General features: G+C 39.4%; 1 protein-coding gene across 1 annotated transcript in view; it reads left to right on the top strand.

The window, feature by feature from the left end:
• Window positions 1-3,888: 3,888 nt before the first annotated feature.
• The window catches only part of DENND2D (DENN domain containing 2D), a 773,347-nt gene continuing 758,304 nt past the window's right edge, over window positions 3,889-18,931 (top strand). The window contains exon 1 of the mRNA XM_044076655.1: window positions 3,889-4,354. Coding sequence (XP_043932590.1) covers window positions 4,261-4,354 — 94 coding nt within the window. The 5' untranslated portion in view covers window positions 3,889-4,260. The remainder of the gene's footprint in view (window positions 4,355-18,931) is intronic.

Below are 18,931 nucleotides of genomic sequence, written 5' to 3'. Positions count from 1 at the left end.
CACTGCCTAATGTAGTTAGGAATTTTGTTCCAAAGCATGGGGAGTCTCTGTGATAGGAATCTATCCCTCCAGCATGTTATATTTATTGTTGTGGCGAGGTTTAGCTCACTAGAGCACGTGGCTCACAGTGTCTTGGATTTCTTTAGGTAGAGCATGTCCATCAATTCTGAGTTGGACATGGCTTTGTAAGTCAGGCAGAGATCACCTCTGAGTAAACGATATGCCGCTGAGTACAGCCAGAGTTTTTTCAGTCAGGCTGCATAGGACATATGTTTGAGGCCAGTAATCCTCTTGTTGAGGTGCTTTTGTGGTCTTTCAAGCTGTTGGAAGTGTCTTGTGAGGTACATCCCAAATGGGGCATTGTACTCGATGATGGGTTTGATGAGTGACGAGTAGAGGGGTACTATAACCTCTTTATTTCTAGATGCGAACCCCTTAGTAATTAGATGGGCCACATAGAAGGATTTCCAAACTACTTTGGCAATATGATTGTCAAAGGAGAGATTACTATCTACCTGGGTCCCCAGATCTCTTATTACCTCTTCTGTATTAAGAGGGCTGCTGCCTATGTGGTAATTCGTGGGTGTTTTGTTTTTCCCAAACGGGATGACTATGCATTTTTGGCATTTAGCTTGAGGCCATGACTTTGACACCAGGTGTCTGTCTCAGTAAGGCCTTTTTGGAGGATGTCCGTGTCAGCCGGAGAGTCAGTTATGGCTTCCAGTTTGCAGTCTTCGGCGAACTTGGTTAGCCATAGTCCTCCTGTGTTTCCCTGCACTTCTGAGAAATATATGCCGAACAGTAGGGGTCCCAGAACTGAGCCTTGCGGGACACCACTTGTGACTGGTTTAGAGTCAGACCTGGAGCCCGCTATTCTTACTGTGTGAGTTCTGTCGATAAGCCAGTTGGCAGCCCATCTTGTGGCGTAGGGGTTTATGTTCAGGCTGGTGAGTTTTTCTATAATACCTGAGTGAGGAATGGTGTCAAACGCCTTGGCGAGATCAAGGTAGGCTGTGTGAACCACCTTTCCCTCGTCTATGGCCTTGGTAACTGTCTCGAAGAAGTCAACCAGGTTTAGTAGGCATGATCTGCCCTTAACAAAGCCAAACTGGGTTGGGTCAAGTGTTTGGGGGTTCCCAATGTCTTTGTTAATGTGTTCCATCATGGTGCTCTCCATAGCCTTGCAGACCAGGCTAGTCAGGCTTATGGGGCGATAGTTACCAGAGTCAGTTGTGGCTCCTCCTTTGTGGAGCGGAATAACCATTGCTGTGCATCATTCGATGGGCACATAGCCTGTGGAGAAGCTGAGGTTGAACAGCGTGTTTAGGTGGGGGGTTAGTTTGTTCTGTAGTTCATGCAAGACGCAGCCTGGGACACCATCTGGCCCCATTGATGCTGTGTTTTTGGCTTTTGAAAGGGCTGTTTTCACCTGTGCATCTGTGATTTCCAGGACACTACACTTTTCTGGTATTATTGTGAGCCCTGTTGGAGGTGGGGGGGGGTGAAGTTTGCACTGAATCTATCTGCCAGGATGTTGGCAATATCAGAAGGTTCAGTATATTTTGTGTTATTTTCCACTAGCTCAGAGCATATCTGCGAGTTGCCACTTAGATTCTTGACATAGCTAAAGAAGGCTTTGTGGTTATCTTTCGAGTCCTTGGCTATTTTTCTTTCGAAGTTAGCCTTGGATGATTTTATGGGGGACCTTAGTTTCTTACTGATACTGATCAGGGATGTCCTTCCTTCTTGGGATTTGCTTTTTTTCTGAACTAGTTTCCTCCTTTTGTTGTATAACCTGTTTATGGCAGGTGTCCACCAGACTGATTTCCTTCTCTTAGGGGAGTGAGTCTTGGTTTTGCTAGGGATAGCACGATCCATGCATCCTTGTAGGTGCTTATAGAGTGCAATTGTAAAGGATTCTGCATCTTGGGCAGTATTATCCTTTAACGTGGGGGCTGTGAAACTTACCACCTCTGACTTAAGTAAGGTGAAGTTTGCTTTAGAAAAGTTTTTCACTGTGGTTTCCTTGGTTGGAGGTGGTGGTGGGGTGTGGACATCCAAGGTGATTAGTTTATGGTCTAATCTAACCAGTGACAGGTTGACCTCCGGTACAGAACACCTGTCGCCCATGTTGGTGATGACCAGGTCCAATATGTTGTGGCCTCTGGTAGGGGAGTTTACCAGCTGAACCAGGGCATTTGAGTTGATAAATTCCAGGAAGCGCTGAGCCTGGGAGTTTGTACTCAAATAGTTTTCCCAGTTAATGGTAGGGTAATTGAAATCTCCCAAGATCAGGGTGTTCAGTAGGACCTTCATGTTTTACAGTGTCTCCAGAAAGGCGGAGTCGTGGTCCTGGGTCATAGAGGGTGATCTGTAGCAGGCCACAATTTGCATTGCAGATTTGCCCGATGTTAGTTGCACATGGATGATCTCAGAGGTATCATGCTGCGCCACTAACCTGGAGGTGTGGGTATCCTTGATGAATATGGATACACCCCCTCCTTTTGTGTTTCGGTCCATGTTCTGTGTCGAAATGTGTGGTATGAGTTGTAGCCCAGTAGTGCTGGAGTGCTCTCTGGAGCCTTGAACCAGGTTTCAGTTACTGCACAGATGTCGACGTTCTCCATACTTAGGAGTGCTTCGAGCGCATGCATTTTGAGATTCAAACTCCTGGCGTTGAGTAGCATAACCCTCAGTTTTTTACTTGTGCTGTTTACGGAGGTGGGTTTGAATTTTGAGCCTTGCCTAAAAAAGGCACTATGGGGGCAGCAAGAGCCTTGGCCAGTATTCGAAAGCCAAGGGGTGACAGGTGCAAGTCGTCTCTTGCGAAGTAACATGGCTTGTCGAGCATGTCATCCCAGGCTTACAGACACTGGATCCCCTTTGAATGACACCAGAAGCTTAGCCAATTGTTAAAATTGATCATTTTTTCTTTATACTGAGGTATCATTTTTGGTGAGGGCAGGATGCTACTCGGGGTCAGGGTCATACCCGCCTGGGCTACATGATCACAGAGCTCTTCCATGTCTCTTTTCATGTAGTCCAGGGAGGTACGGCTCAGGTTGTTCACACCAACATGAACAATGACAGAGTCATATTTGTACTTGTTCTGGAGTGACCTGAGTGCTTGTGTTATGTGGCAGATTCTGGCTCCCGACAGGCCAAACAGTTAAAGAGATAATAGAGGGGTAAAGAAAGGAAAGGACAAAAACAATGCAACTGTGCCTAGCATGGTTAAGAGCCATTTTGTTTATCACACTACATAGTATTGTTGGGTCAAGATCCGTCCAAAGTTACAGTTCGGGTCCTCGGTGCCTTTTAATCAGGCACTGCTGTGAATTTATTCCACATCACCACACAATCTTTCATGGTATTTATGCTTATCTCAGATAGGCATAAATACCATGAAAGATTGTATCTGTGTACTCCTTAGCCATTGCTTGCTAAAGTATTAGGGAACTTCGGGGATTTACAGCCATTGCTCGGACAGCGTATGGTTGGACTCTCTTATGCAGTTTATTGCGCAATTCAGATTTATTAAACCTGATGGTAATGGTGGAGGGGCAGTTCACAGGTCACCATTCAAAACGCACATTATGATTTTTACTCGTACGCTTCTGTAAGGTGGTTTTTATTGCGTCCTTCTCTGAATCTGAACTAAAAAAAAAAGTTTACAGCACTGCGTTGCATATATGCTGAAAGAACTTAATTTTTCTTTAAGTGTGCAGAAATCCAGCTGCACAACTGGCAAAGGTTATGAAGACGTTAACGAAAAAGAAGCATTATAAGCTGTGTCTGTTCCGGGAAGCTCTTCAGTGTTGAAATACAAACGTACTAGGACAAGTTATGGCTGTGCTCCTCCCCTGTGTTGGCAGGCGTTAGGGCTTTCAGATTTTGCATGCAAGTACAGCTACAGTCATGGCCAAAATGCAGAGTAGTTAGATGCATTTTATATTTGTTTTATTTAAATTCCTGTCCTGTTTCCCCAGTAGTGATGCTGACAACAGATACTCCGTCTGATTCTTAGCGTTGACACAGTTACCCAAAGATGTGACATGCAAAGTGTTGAAATGTCTGAAAATGAAAGTGATGTTGCAACTTTTTCACTTGCATGCGGAAGTAAGTCCACTGCAGAGCGCATTGCTGAGCAGCGCTGCACAGAGCGGACAGCAGTGAGGATCGCTACAAGTGTTAGCCGAGGGTGTTGTGTGCGCTGCTCCGGGCTCTGGGCACATAGATAGCAAGTGACCTATCGGGCTGATGGCTTCCCGGGGGTCAGTGAGACCCTTAACATTTCTCCGTAACAGCTTCAGGAGAGCAACTTGGAGCGGCTCTGGAGGGACACCCAGGCGTCGTAAGTGCACTGAACTTCATTTAACTCTATCCGTTTCATGCCTTACATTGGTTTGTGTTCATGGTAGCCTCACAAGTATTCATAATTGCACATCTGGACCTGCTTCCACACCACTGGTTACCCCCATACCCAACGTACAGTACAGAACCCCTTGTTAAAATAGAGCTTCAACAGTGGTGATTGTATCACGTTTGCTTCTGCCCACAATCGTGATTTTACTAGGTACTGTCATTTATACCTACCAATGTTGAACGGAAATCCGTGTGTACTGGTTGTGACAAGTGGCACTCATGGGGTCAGTGGCTCGCGGTCATGCAGTGGTTACAAGTGGTACTCCTGGGTTCAGTGGTTCAAGGTCATGCAGTGGTGACAAGTGGTACTCCTGGGGTCAGTGTCTCACGGTCATGCGGCGTTACACTAACAGCAGAGGCTAGCATTGGAATCAAATCTTTAATGTCTAGACGTTTGTTTCTTTGATTATTTTTAAAACTATTTTTTTTTTTCATAAGCGTAACTCTTTGCGATTAGAGGCAAGGCGTTAAAACCTGGAAGCAAATTTATTAACCATAAAAATTAGATTTTTTTTAAGTATGATAGCTCTATCAGATTCCAGCACTCACCCTTAACCTTTAGAGACACAAACACCCACCAGCTTCATTTTGCAGACACACATTCGCTAGTGACTTAACATCTTTGGGGTCACAATATTTTTAGTTGTCTTCATTTGCCAGTGATCATCTTTGCTTTTGTCTAACCAACAACAAGTCTTTAGTGTAATCTTGTGTTCTATTGGCAGAAGTGTAATAAACTGTAAAAAGTGATTATTTTACTTTCTGTAAGTTACATAATGAACAAATAATAGATGTTTTTTTCATCTCTGATTTGCACCTGTTTGCTTCAGTGAAAAGGGGGTGGGTGCAGTACTGTAAACTACATAGTTTCGGTTTCACATAATCCACATGATTCTATACACATCTGAATGTAACATAAACCCCCCAAAATTCTTCATTGGAGCCAGTGAAAATGTTGGGGGGGGGGGTGCTTGGATTATGCACCTCCCAGGGAAAACAGAATATGTGCCTGTAACAAGTGTAAATCAGATGCCATGTGCCAAGAAGCAAATTTATCAGAAAAAGGGAAGTAATGAATAGATGTGTCCAGAGGGAAGTTTGCTTATTGATATATGTGAACTCCTTGCAGGATGTGCTTATAGGATATTTCTGGAATAAGAAGAATAAAAAAACAAAATCACACATACAGAATAAGGTTGCGACTGTATTCACAGTGCTCGAGTGATATTTGTAAACTAGAGTTACAAATCATGTTGGGTTGAAACTGGCAAATGTATGCAACTGTTATCACAGTCTTGTTATGCATTTTATCTTTTGTGTTTTTATTGGTGACTATTTTGTTTTAGTTTACTGTAACTTTGTAATACATGGTTGTGTTAAGACTTTCTGTTTACTGATGAAGTCAGATATGTCAACATTCTAGCATAAAAGCTTGCCTGCTAATAAAGCTGAAGATAGACAGTATCCCATATTTTGTAGTGTGTTTCTGTCTAGGACTTTACATAACATTTTATAAGGAAGGAGAGTAAAGATGAGAGACAAGCCGTCAGTAGTAAACAGGAGTGGACAACTCTCAGACATACATTTTGCAAAGAACACTTTGAACTGCACATTGTGGAAATGTATTAGATGTGCCATTAAAGTATATAATGTGTAAATGAATGCAACAAATGCAGCGCTGTCAATGTCTTAGAGGCTGCATTTCACAGATGGGTCATCCTTTATTATGTACAGTATTACTGATGCCATATTGTCATGCTAACTTCAGTCAGAAAGTGTGTGCATGTGACTGTAGCAATGTTCCCAGCTCTATAATTATCTTACCCAAAGATAATAATAAAGCAGGCTGTGCTTGGTACCAGAGTTAGCAATACATGTTGTTTCAGTAACCATTTGCATACACACACACACACACACACACACACACACACACACACAACTGTTAGTGCATAGCTTTGCAGACTGTCACCCTGAATTTCCACCAAAATGCCATTGACTCTCATCTGTGCACTAAAATTAACCCTAAGCCTTCCATGTGAAACAGTTGTGTCCTGCATTGTACATAAGGAGTACTTACCTTGATTTTTCTTTCAAGAATTTGTTAAAATGTAGTCATTTTTCAGCAGCCCTTCACCTCTTCCATATAAACAACTGAAACTGTGTGTAGTACAGTTTTCGTTCATGACATATTTATAAAGCAGTATGTAAGGTAAATGCCTGATGTCCCTTTTCAGTTAAACTTGCCCTAGTGCAGCACTTTAAATGTACCAGCTTTACAGAATTGTTTTCTCCCCATGGTAACCTCTGGTACAATATTTCTGTTTTAATTGTGCCTGAAACTGTTCAGGCATGTGAGTGGTCTTATGGCTGTGTGACTTAAACAAATGGTACATGCCAATCATAGCATTTTACTCATTTTACTCATGCTTACTTTATGTTTTCAAGGCCACAATTAAGGACAAAAATATGTGCTATGTTTTAAAACTGATCAATATAGAATATCACACATTGAAAAGCAGTAATAAATGTTAATTTTAGCTCATTTTCTGGCAGTTCTAGTGGGAAATGGTTTACACTAGGGACAAATTTCTGTTAGGTTTTGGATTAAATACTTGTAGGACTGGAAAATCATAGCACTGATACCATATTTGAAAATGAGGACTTGTAAAGCTCACAGAAATTAGTTATGTGAGTCAACAGTGCTAACCAGTGGTACTACCTAGTTACCCCATCTCCTCTCTTATCTGGCTTGCACTTGCACCAGAATGCACTATATCAGGTGAATCCCCTTTCTTTAGTGGGACTATAGCTATAAAGACATGATGATTTTGGCTGCTGTTAGCTAATCTTAAAAGGAGCTGGAATGTATTGGCAACCCATCACACTGCACACCAGTATTTTTCTCCAAGCATGACTTTCCGTGAGCAAATGCATTTCTATGAGGGGAAAGGGGAGTGGGGACTTCATTGTCCAGGACACTTAAGTAATCCTGATACATGCCCTGATAATCAGAGTAAGTCATTTGTTTGTAGATTCTGTCTGCCCCAGCTCGGAGTATCTGAACAGCACTAACTGAAGCTATGGTACACCAGGCACCCTCTTCCCACCGCTAGATTTCTTTGTGTAGCACTTTTGCTTTTGATATCCTTCTGGGTACTCATAAAGAAATCACCTGTTGAGCTATTTCTTCTAGTTCTAAAAAATAATCAAAAGGAAGAGAATCCACAAGAAAATAAGAATGAAAACTAGTTGCTAAGAGGCAAGTTTTTGCATTTGTTTCCTTCCTCTGTAATTGAGAAGTCATGTGAGCAACACCATATTTTTTTCATGAAAAAATGTAGAAGATGCAGTTGTAATTTTTACTACTCTCAAAAAATGCAAAGAAAGCTGCAATAGATCATTTGCAAGTAAGTAGGATTTCTGTAATGAGTGTAAAACAGCAGAATCTGTTTAAAATATGCATTTCATGTGTTCAGTTTTAAAATGAGACATAAACGTTTGCATAAGTAAGAACACAATGTGCCTGCATAGCAGGTAAAACATAATAAAATTAAAGTGTAAAGATACAGTACATAGACAGATTGTTCTACTCATTGGAAAAGTCATTTGCATGTTTTTAAATGTCCAAGATTTATTAGAGAAGTTTTGTTGCACAAAATTGTTTGATATGCCCTATATAGCAGGACTTTGTGTTTTATTAATCATTCATATTTAACTAACAGGTTTAATGCCTCTGGACAGTTTTAGCCAGTTGCTGCCTGTGACACCTTATTGTAATGTCAACAATGCTCCAATACTGTGATTAGAAGCCATTGGAAAAACTATATTTAAATCATTGTATATTGTCGTGTCTTTCAGCTTTTCCCGGTTAGGTGTTGTCACAGCGGAACTCCGGTCCGCTAATGATTGGCAGTAGATTTTTACGTGCCGAGTTGTCAGCTCTGATGCACAACCTTCAACGAAGGTACGCCCATTCACACATGTCTCCACACAGAAGATGCTCTAGCTGAGACTCGAACAGGACAATGTCTTACTGTGAGGCGACAACACTACCGCAGCACCAACACCACAGTTATTTAAATCATTGTATATGTTCCACTGTATTTTAATCATTGTACACGTTCCATTATCCAAGGGAGCATGTTAGCTTAAATGTAGAGTTTGGGTATTGAGGAATTCCCTCTTTCAGTGGGTAATTCCTTACTGTATGCCACAAACTATTTTCTAGCTGCAAGAGTAACACATAGTTTATTCTGCCCAGGATGTCTCCCTTTTGGTCATTTTCTAAAGACATACATTTTCATCTTCTTGTGTTCCAAAGACAGTTAGCTGGGTCCACTGAGCGAGTAGCAGAGTCTTACAGATGGGTGGTCTGACTGACTCATTCTGCCTGACTTTTGGTGGCCTGCTTTGTACACAATGAAGAAGGGTTATTCCTGAAAGCTTTGTGGATTCTGAATAAATTCTGTGGATTTCTTAATACTCAGCGTGTCCGTAAATTGGAGTTTTATGTTTGCTGTTTTCTCTTTTGGTTCTCCAAGAACATTTAACCTTAGTGCTGGTCCCTTTGTGTGTGTTTGTTTCTGCTTTGTACTTCTCCCGCTTCATTTCCCAGTCTCCCCTGCTGTGTTATACCTATACCATGTTAGCTCTGTTCAGATTTACCAGTATATCTACTAACAAATTATTCTATCCACATTCAAAAGGCGCATACCGTTAACTACTATATCTGCATTCCCCACCCAAAATCCAGATGTGACCTTCACAAAAGAACGTTGTTAATGATAGTAATAAGCAAATCCGTTACCGTTCATGTACTATAAAACAACTTATATCAATAAATAACCTGCCTAGTAAATCCAAAAAATAATAAAGCTGCCTCCTCTTCAGTCCTCACAGTAAGAAAAAATGTATATCTTTTTCAAAATTTGATTGCAAAATCTCCTTACGCAATTCATGTTCTTGCTTATTCAGCTTAAAACCAAAATATTATTGCCCAAACACAGATATAATGCATTCCCATGCATCTTTCCAAGGTACTGTACAATAGTTTTCACACAGAAACACTGCAACAAGTTTTCGTGCTTTTGCAACGCATAACCAAAATTCTACCCTAAAACAGCAATAAAGTAGTCCATTAAACCTCATATCAAATAACATTCATAACTAAACCATACACTTTACATATGGACTCCTGTTGTAGTTAAACAACATACATAAATAAACGTTACCACAATGGTAATATAAATATCCTACTAGTAACAGTTTCACCCTTACAACCTAATATTAGTCCTTTCCTTCTTACTGAATTCTTACTGGTAACAGTATCATGCCTGCATCCCACTCGTAGACCAGCCACACTTAAAACTTAGCTTCCTACCATCTAAATAGTCTACAGTTGCAGTCAATTTACCAGTCCTTTCTATAGCTATCCAGTATCCTGTGTACCTTCTCATCTTAATCTATTAAAATAATGCTTCTTCATAATAACCTTGCACTGTCTTCTGAAATTAATCTTATAGCAATCCAATACAGTGCCAGTTGCAACCCATAATATAATATTACAAAGACCAAAATGGCATACAACCCCTCAATGATACATAACTTATTTCTCTGTCCTATATACACCTACCCAAATTTAAATAACCTAAAAGCTAAGCAACCCCAAATAAAAATATTACTAGTCAAACTCAAATTAGCACCTATCTTCTTCATCAGAATTTGACCATCCAACCCCCCCAAAAAAATGGATACTGCCATGCTGAGATATTTACCCTGCCCCTAGTCCTAATTTCTACATCCCAGCATGCCCACTTTTTAGTGGAACCACTTGTACTGGACTAAAAATATGCCACCTCAATGCATATAGTCTCTGCATTAAAATTTTAGCTGCCTCCCCAGATGAGAACCTACTCCACATATATACTAACATCCATCAAAACCTGGTTAGAAGCACACATTAAGGTGAATAAATCATTAATCAAGGGTGTGGTATAATCCAGGCAGAATGAAGAATTAAAGGAGTTGGAGGGGCAACAATAACACATCCCAATAAAGTGTTCATCTCTAACTTTAGATCAGGGGAAACTCTAAATACCTAGTCATAACAATACGCAAAATCTGTACTTAACAGAAGTGTACATCCTTGTACAAAACAACATAGGATGTAACTTCCTGGGTAACAAAAAACATTATCCCACCTGACCTAACAGTGGCAGATTTAGGTATTGGTACAGGGGCGCATGCCTCCCCCTTTTTAAAGCTGTCAATTCCTGAACAAGAAAGTGTACTGCACCGTTTTTTTTAATCAGAAAAATGTACTGCTAAAATGGTACATTTTCCAATTTCAAATTATATTGATTTTGCTGTTCCAACGTGCTTCACTGTGTGAAAAATGAAAAATTTACCAGTAAAACAGTGCATTTTCAGTTTTAATATACATTTTCAATGAAACGTGCCTCAGGGATGCGATTGGAGGTTGCAGTCAGGTGATCTGACAATCACCAATCGCTCCAGCAACTGCATCTTCACTGTAGCTGAGTTAGGCAGGTTATGATAAGGTCCCTGATGCAGGATTCCTTCAGTCTTGTGAAAAGGGAAACTGAGAGTTTTTGTCAGACAGTCTGGATTTCAGTAGTTCTTAATGTGTTTGCAAAGTCGAGGTTATTATTAAAAAGAATTGCTGCAATTTGTCATGCAGTGTGAGTGATCTGCTACTACTGTTGACCATAAGGTAATTTTTTTCCTGAAGTTGTAGAAGTGCCAAAGCGTTACACTTGAGAGAGTACCTTGTTTGGGTAACATGGTTAAACTGTCTGATTTTTACTGCTCATTTTTCTTATTTTCCTCAAAAAATGTTCATTTTCTGGCAAATCACTGGCAAACCATCGGGGACTGAAAATAATAGACATCTGAGTTTCAGAAAATATGTGTTAATGTAAAGCCTGGTATTCCACCAACTTTCTAAATATGTAAAAGCAATATTTTAAAACTGTCTGTATTTTGGGGCCTTTGTCCCACCATTTTTTTAAGGCTTTGTCCATATAAAAGGTTGAGAGGTATGTTCCTGACACAGAGTCCAAGTCTGATTTGTTGATGGTGGAAAACTAACTTTAAAATAATGGCAGTCTCATAAGTTCAGTGTGACTTTATAAAAGCCGATTCATTTCACCTGAATTATGCAGTGGCCTATTTTTCGTATTTGGGTAAAATGGTTCATATAAAAAGATTTGGTCCTTAGACTTTCCACATAGGAGAAACTGACCATTAAATCACATCAGATATTAAGAAAACTAGATTACCAGCCACTACAGTTTCTATCAGTTTGTACACATGACAGTCAGGAGTGTCCCTCCCTTTCGAGTTGCCTATGATTGACCACAACTGGATGCCCGATGTTTTGCGTAAGAACTTCTGGAACCATGTGTCAAACCATTCAGGGACTAATCCAGAAATTGTTAGGGGCTATCAGGCACACTTTTAAAATAGTAGTATTATTAACTTGAGACATTGACATAATTAGATAATGTGAATTAAAAACATATTCCCTGAAGTAAAAGATGCCTGTAAGGTGTCATCACTTATTAAGGGTAATCCCCCAGATTTTCTCGAAAAGACACCAGTTTAGGACAGAGTAAGAGAGATGGAGCTAAAATTTGAGCCATCATCAGGGACAGTTGAGATGTATGGATCAAAGTGCCTTTTTTTTCAGTGCCAGCAGAATCCACCTTTCCCGCTACCACTACACCTGACTGTACAAATAAGCACCTCAAATCTGACATGTGCATGCATTCATGCACACCTTCAGATGACAGATCTTTGCACATAAACTACCCGTCTCTCCTTCCGTAAGACATCTCCCTATTTGGACAGTTTTGTCCTGACCAGTGTATGTGTGTGTGTGTGCGTGCGTGCGTGTGCGTGTGTGTGTGTGTGTGTGTGTGTGTGTGTGTGTGTGTGTGTGTGTGCAAACACATGAGAAAAATGGCAAATGTCCTAAAATATTAGAGCAAAAAGTTTTACGTAGCTGTGATAAGAAGATATTGCTGTTTTGTACCAGAAACCCCTCAACATTTCAGAAACAACCAGAAACAGCTCAACTTCTACAACCCGTCTTTTATTCTGGCAAAAACAATGAAGCCCAGTCCTTTGCACTGCTTGTGGTTATAGTTTAAGACACAAAATAAGACCTGTTTAAGGGTATGTGTACATCACCCCCCCCCCTTTGTACATGGGGTCGGGGTATCAAGTCAACACTGACAAAATGTCCTACAGCATATTTTACTAAATAAATAAAGTATTGACAAATATTTATAATCACCAAGCATGCAGTCTGAAAGCCGATCATAACTGAAAATAAGAAAATGGTCCTGTTTTGGATTGTCTGCCATGATCTTTAATTGTCAGAAGAAGTTCAGAGGTAAGGAAACAAAGTCAAATGGGATTGTTGGAATCTGGTGAAAATGAAGGGCAATTTTTTAAAAATTTAAAAAAAAAGATGTTTTTGCATCAAGATTCATTTTTGAAGCACAACTTTAAAACTCTAAGGTGTGTCGTTAGAGGCCATGTGACTAGAATGTGGATCACCAGGTAATCATTTTATTATTACTTGAGACGACGGGGTAAATACACAAGGCAAAACCACAGATGTTCTAGTAGAAAATCAACACCAGGGTAAATACACAAGGCAAAACCACAGATGTTCTAGCCGAAAATCAGGGACAGTTTATAGGTTCTACGTGTGTTTTTATGGGTATAAGAGGGAGAGTGAATCAGACTGAAAGATCAAAACTCAGTATTTGTAAGCGGAGAGGGGGGCAAATATCTGTTTTCACCAAAACCAGAGGCAAAACCAAAATAATCTGAGTTGATATCATATTAGGATTTTGTATTACTATGCATTTTATGTCTGCAACTGTAATGCTTAAGGCCTGAGATTCTGGAACAACTTTAGCCGTCACTATTTTGTCACAAAATCACTGACTTCCTGAGGCACAGAATGAAGTTTAGAGGCAGAATCAGGAATGGCTCTGGGTACACAGCACCCCCCCCAGTAAAAAGCTCAGATTAGCTGATTTGTCCATTTGCAAATCAACACGTACTAGCCACTGGGTTGGTGTAGCAAAAACAAGTGCAGATGAGTTCCATCCTGTAATGTATACTGCAGTCTTACCAGGTGAAGATTTTATCAATCTACCCATCGCTAGCTGTCCCCAGCAAAGCATTACCAAATTCTTATTGTAAGCTGCCCTAGAGGTTACACATCCGTAGCTGAAGGTGCTGCATTACTTTATATTAACATAAATCAAATCATACATTTATCTCCATTATGTAATAAATTCACACATGCACAATACTGTACACGTTAGAATGAATTAAGAATTGCAATGCAAAATGCCTGTGGCAACGCATACTTGTTTTATGAAAAATTGCGGTACTATGCAAAAACTGAATATCTCCAAAAACAAAGCACCTCAACATTTTTTTTCTTTTACCTTGCACATCTGCCTTTATCGGCTTGGGACAGTATTATTTATTCTTACCAAATAACATCTCCATGGCTGACAGACTATTCGTCCCTGTTATCTCTTTGTTCTGTTAGTGGCTACTTACTAGCTTGTTAGTCCTTTTCTCAACTAGCACAATCCTGTCGTTTATAATACTACCCTGTTAGAGGAGCAAAGACCATATTGGAAGCTGCTGTACAACTAATGTATGTAACTATTTCTGTACTAGTCTTATCATCTCTTTCATTTTTAAACACTGGTCTGGACACAAGATAAGCAAAGGGCAGCAGTCCACTGGCTTTCTGTGCAAATGTGTGCTGACCCACTAAAGACTTAGCTCATCAGAGTAGCTCAAGTTAACTGTGCTTCCAGGCAAGCAAACGAGTCCTTGCATTCAGGTGTTTGGCTAAATGCATGCTGATGAGTAACATTTGGTTTAGTGTTTATTTTACTGGAGTTCCTTCCACATAGATTTTTAACAATCACACAGTCAACACTTTCATGTTAAGAAGATAATACATTACTAATTTGAACTGCGCAACATAATTAAAAAGTCACGGCATCAGTAAAGTTAAGCAGTAGCTAGGCTTGTTGGAACTGCAAAGGCTAAACCTGGCAATAATAACAACCTGTAAGCATTTCCGTAATAAAGTTACTGGCTGCATAAATATAACAGTCTTCAGCACCCTTTTCTTTCAATAAACTTAATTTCAGGTGTACAGTAAGCTTAGAAGCTACTGAATGCTGTCTTGCATTTATTTGAACTTCAGCAGCTTAGTCAGCTGTAGTGCTGCGTGACTTGCTGTTCTCTAGCTAACTATTGCTGATCTCTGTCTGCATTTATTTTTTCCCACCCATCTGCTTTATTCCTGTTGTGTTTTTAGGCTTGGTGTCTTTTGAGTTGCCCATCCCCTATTATATCTCTGATGTTGGACATTCCTCCCAGTCTCATCACATCAGCTCATTGGGACGGGCCTCCCTCTCAGTCTCTTAAACTTGAATTATCTTCTGTTTCATACCTTCCCACTTACTAAATAAAATCCACTTTATTCAGCTGCTTTTACTGTATTTGTTTTTCTTCTATCTTTATTTAGCTTTTTTCTGAATGTTCTTAAAGTGTTCAGTTGCATTTAATCTGCTGCATTTACTACTGCTTGTTAGAAGCACTATTACGCTGTAACTGTTATTCTAATACTCTTAGTTCTAATTTAAGCAGTTGGGTTCCAAAGCAGTTCTTTTACATTAAGAAGGTTTGTGGTCTACAGTTTTGTAGAAGGAGAGGGTAGCATCCACTCTTCTGAGCTGGGAACTGCTGGTGAAGGCTTATTGCATCTGTTATTCTAAGTATATTTGTTCTGGTTTAAGCACTTGGGCTACAAACCAATTATTTTATATTAGGGAGGTTTGTGGTCTAAACTGTTGTGGCAGGAGAGGCTAGTCTGCACCCTTCTTAACATCTTCCCAATTTCTAGGCACTAAAACGCAGGAGGTAGAAGCCATGAGTGAGCAAAGTGCTATAAATCCAACTACTGAATTAGTCACCAGTCCTTTCACTTGTTACACTATGTGGGTGGTCTTTATAAACAGGGTTCTCTAAACAATGTTTTTTTTTGTATTTTCTGACAAGGTCATATATTCAGTCACTTAAAACATTTTTTTCTTGTAGAAATGTCTTTATCAAACCCATTAAATAGTGTTAAAACATGCAACAGTACCTCAAACCACTGAAAGTAGCATTTTGATAAAATAGAGAAATTAAAATATATAAAAAAGAATGTAAAAAAACAGTGGATGATGCAATAGATTAGCAAGACAGAACTGTGATCCTTTAACAAGCCAATTGCATGTGGAAATACAAGGATAAATCTATAGAACATAGCCATAATGTTATTTAACATTCTAGATGCGACAGTAACCATTGAAATCCTGTAATCATTGCCTGGGTATGATAAATACAAATATTTCAGTACTCATTCCATTTGTTCATATATTTTTTGTCTTGTGACCATGCCTTATGTCTGTAGCATAGTCTCTGCATGACTGACAACCACTCCCCTGGGAATTTTTTCCAATGCAAAAACCAAAATGCTCAAAAACAGGTTTTGCCAAGCTGATGTTAGAGTTTCTTAAGGTCATCTTTCCACAAACACTAAACCCAGTGTTCCACTTTCCCTCTCCCACCTGGTAGTCAACTAATCAGACTGCCCCCCCCCCCCTTGCAAATTCCTGGATCCGCCACTGCCTAACAATAATTTGTCCCAAGGAAAACTCAATATTCTCACAGCTTATCACCACACTGACCACTATCAACAAACCTTCCAGTAAAGTATCCTTGATTGGATAGTAATCACTGACTATAGCACAGTAGCAGAAGTAGTCGCACTACCCAATGCAATTAGTAATCACTATTCTTCGTAAATAATATAGGCACTAACAAACAAGCACACATGCGTGCACGTGCGAGTGCACACACACACACACACACACACACACACACACACACACACACACACACACACACACACTGTAGAGCAGTAAGAACACTCATTTTATTTTAATGCAGATACTTTTACATTGGTACTATCCCGCGGTAGTGGTGCTACGGTAGCATTGTCGCCTCACAGCAAGACGTCGTTCGATTATCAGCTAGAGTGTCTTCTGTGTGGAGGCATGTGTGAATGGGCATGCCTTCATTGAAGGTTGTGCATCAGGGCTGGTAACTCGGCACGTAAAAATCCACTACCAAACATTAGTGGACCGGAGTTCTGCTGTGGCGACCCCTAACCTAAGCCGAAACTCACAACAACTTTTACATTGGTACTGTGATTGGAGCCCAATAAAATGCCTCCCGTTAGAAGAAGCTGTTAAATATTTGATGAAACCTTCCTAAGTGCACTCAGTGCTGTAGCTTCAGAATGCAAAAGCAAAATTAGTTCTAATCAATTCTTGGCTAACCTACATGATAAAGGTGTTAATGTAAACTAGAGGCAAAGCCTAGAAAAATGGCAGTGACAGAACAAGAAAAGCCTAACAAGACTGTCTGCACCTAAGAAACCTAATAAAGACTCAAAGTAACATAGGCAAGATAAACTGTTATGCCACCGTACAAAAATCTTACAGCAACAACCACTCCCATTCCAAAAAACAAAAATAATAAAACTTCTGGATTGCAATAACAGCCTCATTGAACCTGGCAAAAAACGCAAGCATATCCCCTGCTTTCAACGCAAATTTTTCACATTGCCAGTACCTTCTGTGCTCACTATATAAGGAATAGAACTGTGCTCCAGTGATCAACAAACATTAGTAAGACTGACAGGTTCTACATCAAAATGGCTTCTATTATTGCAATCCAACAACTCATCTTAAAATTAAAGACAGCTGTAGATGCAGCATACAGTCTGCCAGCTGAATGCCTCAAAATGTCTACAGAAGCATTAGTTTACCTCATATTTTATTATTAATTAATTAATTAATTAATTAATTAATTAATTAATTAAACTATTTATTTATTTATTTATTTATTTATTTATTTATTTATTTGCTTTTTCAATCAGGTTAATCCCATAAGGCCTTGACCTCTCTTCAGATGAGACCGGGGATAGTTTTCATACTAACTAGGGGAAATTTAGCCAGGCAGTGTAGGGAATTCCTGATACACAAAATGAGCGAATAGGCAGGCACACCTCTGATTGAAACCTGATTTTCAGTGAATTCAACAAGGTTGAAAGAAAACTACTAGGGAGGGGATATTCCAAAGTATATGTGAGGGAAGCTAGGAAGAAGGTTGAATGTGATTTAGGTTTTGGTAGCCGTACTGGAAAAAGGGATGAGTTATGTAATTCTGGGAGTTTTGGTAAATTAAGCATGGTTGATTATAATGACTATGGCAAGGACAGGTCTGGCGACAAAATGTTTTTTGTGACCAGATACTCACATTTTTCAAATACACTAAGGGAAATAGTGTCGAGATTCTGGCACATCATTAGTGAAGATGAAAAAATAGGAGAATTTTTTCCTTCGAGGGTTACTTTTTCATATAAAAGGTATTTTAATCTCAAGGAAATGTTAAGTTTCAGAAGGAATAGAATAGTTGGAAAAGGTAATAGAAGGGGAACATTTAGATGTGGAAAATGTAAGGTTTGTGTTTGGGTTAAAAACTTGGATGGTATTAAAATCAATGAGGTCAGATACAAGGCTTTAGATTATTTCGATTGTAACTCCACAGGGGTAGTGTATATTATTGGTTGTGGATGTGAGAAAACAAAGTGGTACATAGGTCAAACATCAAGAAAGGTTAAACTCAGGATTCTTGAACATTTAGGAGATATAAGACACAAGAAGTTAGAAAGTCCAGTAGGCAAACACTTTTGTGAGAAACATGGGGGGGTTCCAGAGGGATTCATGTTTGGTGTTCTGGGCAGGCCCAATGTACTTGTAAATGAAGCTATGTTTCGTGAGAAACTGTTATTGATGGAATCCAGGTTCATTTTCAATTTAAAAACTTTATTTCCTAATGGGATGAACTTAGAGGTTTAAAGTTATTCCACACACTTGTTGGAAATAATAAATTTTGGAGACATCAGATTTTAGGAATATTAAATTTTGAGGGCATTAAAATTTCTCTGTCTATCAAGATTGCATGTATTTTTGTAGCTATGTTCTAGTTCTTGGGTTTTTGTGGAAATGATATGGGAATGCATGATTTATTTATATCAGTGTATTTATGTATGTGTTTATATTTGTATATGAAGAAATCATGAATTGTTTATGCATATTTATACAAGTAAAGAGAAAATGATGTCAGTTAGATGTTTGTATACAGCATGAAGGAGGGCTAATTGAAAAATTGAGGGATGGTGCATCAATTATATAATTAAATGTCTTTTAAAAATGGGTGGTGTTTGGTAAGTAAATTGTATTCCAGGAGAAGGCGAAGGCCGAGGTACCAGAATTAAAATTTCCAAACGCACAGCAGTTGGTGTTCTCATTTTGTCTAT

This window comes from Protopterus annectens, chromosome 7.part0 (genome assembly GCF_019279795.1).
Source record: "Protopterus annectens isolate FY-2018-M chromosome 7.part0, PAN1.0, whole genome shotgun sequence".
NCBI classification, from domain to species: domain Eukaryota; kingdom Metazoa; phylum Chordata; order Ceratodontiformes; family Protopteridae; genus Protopterus; species Protopterus annectens.
Note: the sequence above shows the minus strand (reverse complement) of the source record. Positions and strands in the feature narration are given on the sequence as shown.